At 38.8% G+C, this 6,962-nt stretch overlaps 1 protein-coding gene across 1 annotated transcript; it reads left to right on the top strand.

Annotated features, from left to right (window-relative positions):
• Nucleotides 1-839: 839 nt before the first annotated feature.
• On the top strand, nt 840-5,917 carry LOC111328107 (H/ACA ribonucleoprotein complex subunit 1). The gene is made up of 7 exons (XM_022932481.2): nt 840-1,076; nt 2,252-2,400; nt 2,977-3,036; nt 4,058-4,124; nt 5,204-5,236; nt 5,337-5,477; nt 5,656-5,917. Exons 1-7 carry the CDS (start codon nt 941-943, stop codon nt 5,667-5,669), a joined length of 600 nt encoding a protein of 199 aa, XP_022788216.1. The 5' UTR covers nt 840-940; the 3' UTR covers nt 5,670-5,917.
• The last annotated feature ends 1,045 nt before the right edge of the window (nt 5,918-6,962 follow it).

The raw sequence follows: 6,962 nt of genomic DNA, 5'->3' as shown, positions 1-6,962 counted from the left end.
AACAGTCCCTAGATTAAATAATTTGGATATATCAACAAAGTTGAAATGGTAAATTGGCCACCGTAATGATTACAAAAGCTGACGTTTCGAGCGTTAGCCCTTCGTCGGAGCGAATAGAGGAATTGTGGGTTGTGTGTGCTTTTAAAGGCAGAAAATGGAGCTACGTATTGGTGGGTGCATGGCAACGAGAAAAACATGAATAAATTAGTGGAATGAAAAGCGTTCATTGATCCCTGTGGGATTTAGACTGCCGGTTTGAAAGATGAGCTTTTGTTCAAGATTTTTACGGCTTTCCGTGCCACCTAAGTGCAAGGAAAGACCGCAGATTGCCATATGTTGCTTAGAATGATTGGGTAAATTAAAATGTCTAGCGACTGGTTTCGATGTGTCCTTGTCATTCCTTTCCACGTCTCGAAGGTGTTCTCGGAATCGGTCACCTAGTCTTCTGCCTGTTTCGCCGATGTATATCTTTTTGCAATAAGTGCAAGTTATGCAATAGATTACATTAGCGGAGGTGCACGTGAAGTGATCGGTGATCTTAATGGATCGTTTAGGTCCCGATATTTTATCAGTGTTGTGAATGAAAGGACACGTTTTGCATCGTGCACGAGCGCATTTAAAAGTGCCTGGTTGCTCATTAGTCTGAAAAGAACTTCTGACCAAAAAATTGCTTAAGTTTTTGTCGCGTTTGAATGAAAGATTAAATAAATGCTCATAAAAAAAGAAAAAAAAAAAAAAAAGAAACGGATACGAAGTGGAACTTGAACTATAGTTTTCTTTCTGTTATCTGTCTTTTCCACTACCTCGTTAGGCTTGGTAACCTATCGATGAAAACAGTGAGTGGTTACCCGGCATAGTAGCTCTCTCGCAACCACGAGGTCGCCGGATAACAATTACCGTCTTTCAAATATAAACTTGGGTATCTTTTAGTGATCAGCACATGTCTTTTCGTGGCCGAGGAGGGGGCCGTGGAGGTGGTGGTCGAGGTGGCCGTGGCGGTTTTCGAGGCGGTGGTCGTGGTGGTGGAAGGGGAGGTTTTCAACAGAGAGATTTTGGGCCTCCCGATCATGTTACAGGTAATGATACACCTTTCTCCTAGCTAAGTTAGACACTATTCTGAATGATTGCTATATTCAGCAAGCTAAATCGCTACTTCGGTCGCCACTCATTACCAGACTAGTATGAGTTACTTAGATCAGAGCTCACTCTACTGTACCGCGCAATGGACAGAGACAGGAATTAACGCAGCACTTGGGAAAGCAACAACCAAATAAACTCTTTAGGCCTTCCCGGTAATTACCGCTGAATATAAAACAGATACATGGGTTGATGGCACAGTCGATGGTGATGGTTCTTAGACGTGCGTCTGATCGATTGCAGTGGATTGCAAACGATCATTATAGAGAAAAGGAAAAGTTCTTTTACCTGCAATCATCTGCAGTGGCTACAGTTACATGGAAGTGTACCTATGCAGTTTCAAATCCCTACTACCCTTTGAATCCCGATAATGTGCGATACTACCCTCCGTCCCCCGGTTAGCTCAATTGGTTAGAGTGCCGGATTGTGTCCACATCAGCAAAATTGCCACCATAAACTCAACCCACTCAAACAAATAAAAGATGAATGAATGAATGAATGAATCCCAATAATGTGCGACCCAAATTTTAGTGACTCTATTGAAATTGCAACTCCATTAAAGTCAATCCAGTTATGAAAAATGCGACCCACTCCAGTGGCAGGAGGTACTCCCCCTGGGGAATTGATGCTGGTTCCCCCCTCTCCCTAAAAGCTTCTGTATTTGAACACTATACCTCCCTCATAGTATTGTTACTCATATACACTCTATAGTGGAGAGGAACATTGTGAGGGTTGGGTATCTCTCTGAAGAACACAGGAAAACAAGCGATACAGGGCTCAAATGTAGAACTCTCGATTAAGCGTTAACCCTATAGCTCCCAGAAGTGTTTTACATTTAACTTCTCTCTGTGATTTCCATACAATATCCAGCAAACAGGTAACGAGAATACATATTGAGTAGAAGTTTTTATCTAGATTTAACGCCAAATTCTCATAACTTATTTACAAGGAAAAGTGTAGCAGCTAGAGGGAAGAATTAAAACAGATTGTGGGAGTGTAAAAGTTAAGTGCATCAATCCCAAAAGGCATCCAATTTACTCAATAACATTGTTGATTAAAATTTTTTTTTTTCAATTTTGCTTGATAACTAACATGATGTTTCCATTTTTCCTAGAGCTTGGACAAGTGCTCCACACTTGCGAGGGAGATCTAGTGTGTAAATGTACAAATGAGAAGATTCCATACTTTAATGCTCCAGTGTACTTAGAAAACAAGTCACAGATTGGCAAAGTAGATGATATCTTTGGTCCCATGACAGATTTTGTATCCTTGACCTAATGACACAAAAATAATGATACTGTATCCCTTAATGATGCATCACCTTGCAAAATTTCATATTTTTCAACAACAAGCTATTGCAACAGAAAAGTTGCAGAGACTGATACAAGTAAATATACAGAACCAATGTTTTAAACAATTGCAGAAAAGAAACCTGGTAAAAATTTAAGCTTCAATGAGCTGCAAACCCGTGCCTCACAAGTACACATTGGGCTCTACTACCAACTGAGCTACAGAGCATGCACATTTTAAGGGTTCTTTCTTTCCCATGGAGGAGTCTGATTTGAATTTTTGATGAAATAAATTCATTAGGCCTGGGGATGAAAATCAAAGTAAAGTGATGATCCTTGCTAATGAGCTGCGATTTAAGTAATTGCAGAAAAGCCAGAACACTTTACTTTTTGTTCTCCATAGTATGTAGAAATACACGGCATTATTTGTTTGGGGCATTATCTTCTGTATCTTACAGTTTTAAATTACCCTTAAAGAATATATGAAAAAAGCTATTACAGAAAGAAATTTCATTTTAGAGTTTTCCTTAACTATATGTTTGTTACACAGTATTTCTCAGTAAAGGTAAACACAGATATGAAAGCTTCATCATTTAAAAAAGATCAAAAGGTGAGGAAACATTAAATGGAGGGGTCAGTTCCTCAACAGTAGAAAACTTTTGCCCCTTGGGTAAGAAGAAAGGGATCCTGTAACTTAGAAACAAAGATATAGTAGAACTCTGCTAACTCAAACTCCCAAGAGAAGCAAAACAATGGTTCTGGTCATTGGGGATTCATTGTATACACCAAATGCAAATATGGCATCCAATTTGAGTTGCCATTGTTCTGGACTCACTAGGCTCTCACACGTGTAATAATCCTTTTGTGTTTCCATGTGAAGACGAGGTTAGTGAGTCCAGAACAATGACAACTCAAATTGGACGCCATATTTGCATTTGGCGTATTGGGACTGGTGTTGAATTTAGTGATCCTGTTAATAATTGATAAAGAATCATGTTTTTGCCATTTTTTACACAATTAACAGAGCTTTTTTCATAAGAATGTCCAGTTTGGGAAATTTAGCTTCCAGGTACTTTATTACAATTAAATGATGTTATCAAGTTCTTATCAGTGGCAATTAAAGATAGGGAAGTGTCAGTCAGCTATGTTCTGACACTTTTGAATCAATGCATTTTCACAGGACAGTTTGCCATGGATGGCACAGGATTCCTAATTAAGTAATCATACAATTATTTGATCAAAGTTTTTAGTATTGGATATATTATATTTTTTGCTAGAAGTGCAGCAAACTATTTCAGTCTTATGCTGTCTGTACCATACATGTACATTACCTCATCTGTTGAACATTAGAATCTTTAATATTTACCATTAAAAACTTTTCCATTAACTATTTCACAGCTCAGGCTTGAAGGTTAGATTATCAGGGAGGTTGAGTTAATGGAGTTCAAGTCAGCTGAAAGTGAATGCCAGAAAAATAAAAAAAAAACAGGTCAAATCCTAGGGAAATTGGATCTTGTTTGAGTTAGCTGAGGTTCAGATTAACGGCTTCAAGTTGGTGGGGTCAATTTAATATGCTTGAGTTAGTGGGAATCTGCTGAATATTTTTCAACTTTTAGTCTGCTTCTTTGCAGTTCTTCATTGATCCTATGAAGTTGTTACCTTTAGCCCGATTTCTCCCCAAACCACCTGGGCAGAAGGGTATGTAATTATTTATGACACATATGGGCATTCTATGCCAATGTTGTGAAAGACTCTGCAAATACAGTGGAGCCTTATATTCTTGGTTCTCTGATGTCTGAAACTTCTTGTTACTCAACACTTCATTGTACCAACCTTTGGTGCAGATTCGTGTCAATGCATCACCGAGACACAAATTTTGAATTTTTTTACTCCAGGGGTGTCCTGTTTTTACTTACCATAATTGTTGCTGTAGTACATTTTGTGTAAAATTACATGTGCTAAGGAAGAATTATGGTTTGAAGTGGGAGATATAGGGTCATAATTGTTGCGCACTGGATTCTGGGTCAAGGGGTCTGGGGTGGAGACCTGGTAGCATCAATGTCTTGAGTTTTTTTGGCAAAATACTGTACTTTCACAGTGCCTCTCTCCAGCGCAGAGTATAAATTAGTACTGGCGAATTGTCAGGAAGCTTGAAGAAATTTTGGGTGGTAACTTTGTGATGGATTAGCATCCCTTCTTGAAAGGAGTAGAGATACTCTTAGTCACTTCATGCAAAGGAAACCAGGATAAACTCTAACTTGCTGGGCTACTTTGCTTAAGTACAGAGTGTAACTGCCAACAAGTCAGGTTCCATTATGCGCTTTAAAATTTATTTGCATTACAGTCAATTGTGGTTGAAAGGTTGTATGATTTTGTCAACACGAAGAAGAGAAAAAAACTAAGAGCTGATGGCTAGTGAAGGAATCAATGTTAACCTAATACTCCAGTGCTGAATTTTACTGAGAAGCTTATACAAAATGAAATTATACAAAGAAAAATTATATGAAAAAATCTAACAGAATATAAATTGCAGTGAGTGAAAGATTGCAAAAACACAGTAAGAAAAATGCATGTACAAAACACAAAAATGTAATTGGGAACATAAATGGGAATGCCACACTAACACAGGCTTTACTTTAGAAGACATGAAGTAGAAAGGATATTGAGATAAAGGAGAAGTTATGTTTCATGACATAGATTGAGATATGGATCAGTCCATGTCCATCTTTTCTGTAGTCCTGTCATGGCTGATTTCATATCTGATCTCTCCCTTTTAGGACCCCCAGGGGGTGTTGGAGGTAGAGGAAGAGGTTTGTCAAACTCACCTTCATTACATAATGACTTTTTGTTTGTCTTGGTGATGTAAAATTTCTGCTACTTACACATTTGTTTTTTTTCTTGAAATTTCAGGAGGCAGAGGAGGTCGTGGTGGTGGACGTGGTCGAGGTGGTGGAGGCTTTCGTGGAGGAGGCAGAGGTGGTGGAAGGGGTGGAGGAGGACGAGGATTCAGGGGGGGAGGGTTCAGAGGCGGTGGTGGTGGTGGATTTAGAGGTAGTTCTTTTTGGAAAAGCTAGTTAATTGAGAAAAATGATTGGAAAAAATGGGGACAGTTTGAAACCTTTCAACTGCTCAGATCTTGTTTGTTATTTTCTTTCTAAAACTATTGTCCTCTGAAAGAAATTGCATTGAAAATTAAGTTGACATGTTTCATTTTCATTTCTTCTCTAAGGTCGTGGAAGATGAAAAGGATGCAAAGAATTATGGAGTACTTCAGCGCGGCTTAATTTAACAAATGTACATATTTTGTTAGGTATCACTATACCAGAATTCATGTTGCAGTTTTATGACCTTGGTGCGGATACTTCTCAACTTAAAAATTTAAAATCTCTATTTTTCTCTTCATTATTGTTTTCTGTTCCATACACTGCCTTACGCTGGGTTATGTCTTGGAATCACATAACTGAATTAAAATCTCGCATTCTGATTGGTTATCGAAGGATAATGATATTGTTTCACATCTCTTGTTTTGCTTGGCATTTCTTTGCAAGTCAGTCATGCACATTTGGGGTTAGATCAAAATAACTTTAGCCTGCAGTGCGGGCTTCTTATTGGGGCAAGTTAACGTTGAGAAGCACGTGATCATGTTTGTAAGTGGCCATATTTATATTCACTCCCCCACCCCTGCCCCTCTCCTTATTTTTTCCTGTCACTTACCCCCCACTTGCCCAGTACAAATTTTTTCTCTCCCCAGCCTTCTGCCTCCACTCAATGAATCAAAGATGGCGGCCATATTTCGCTAAAAAGATAGACAGCACTGGCTCGCCTAAACTACGTCTGCTCTGCAATACTCGCTTTCTGCCAGTGATCTCTAAGCTTTCAACTCAGCTGTTCAATGAAGAAAAAAAGAGATGTAAAAAAATACATCTTTTTAAAGTGCACCTAGACCCAAAAATTTTTTTTCGCTTAACGAAATAAGCGTATTTTTTGGAGTATTTCTGTGCAAACATTTTTTTATTTGCTCAAATCTTCAATTGTCTGTGCCCAGTCAAAATACGGAAAATCGGCCGCCATCTTGCCCCACGGCCGAGTTTAAAGAGGAATGGCTCTAGCAGGTAATGTGACGTCAAATCGAGAACACGAAAGTCTGCATTTCACACCTTTTCCCTTGTTTGGGAAGGTTGTAGTCGATTTTGTCCGAAAATATGCCGACTAAGTGTGTTATAGGAGGATGTAGCAACGTGCGAAATTTGCAAGAGGGTATCACGCTTCATACATTCCTCATACAACACACCTCAACCTTCCCAAACAAGTGAAAATGTGTGAAAAGCAGACTTTCGTGTTCTCGATTTGACGTCACATTATCCGCTAGAGCCATTCCTCTTTAAACTCGGTCGTGGGGCAAGATGGCGGCCGATTTTCCGTATTTTGACTAGGCACAGAAAATTTAAGATTTAAGCAAATTAAAAAATTTTTGCACAGAAATACTCCAAAAAATAAGCTTATTTCGTTAAGCGAAAAAACATTTTTGGGTTTGGG

Source organism: Stylophora pistillata, chromosome 9 (genome assembly GCF_964205215.1).
Source record: "Stylophora pistillata chromosome 9, jaStyPist1.2, whole genome shotgun sequence".
NCBI classification, from domain to species: Eukaryota; Metazoa; Cnidaria; class Anthozoa; order Scleractinia; family Pocilloporidae; genus Stylophora; species Stylophora pistillata.
This window is presented reverse-complemented; position numbering and strand designations above follow the sequence as displayed.

Bases quoted from the DNA above. Each gene is read 5' to 3' on its own strand.
- LOC111328107 (XM_022932481.2), top strand. From the start codon at position 941: ATGTCTTTTCGTGGCCGAGGAGGGGGCCGTGGAGGTGGTGGTCGAGGT. The intron at 3,037-4,057 runs GTGAGGAAACAT...GCTTCTTTGCAG, and splicing joins CATTTAAAAAAGATCAAAAG to TTCTTCATTGATCCTATGAA. The intron at 5,237-5,336 runs GTTTGTCAAACT...TTGAAATTTCAG, and splicing joins TGTTGGAGGTAGAGGAAGAG to GAGGCAGAGGAGGTCGTGGT.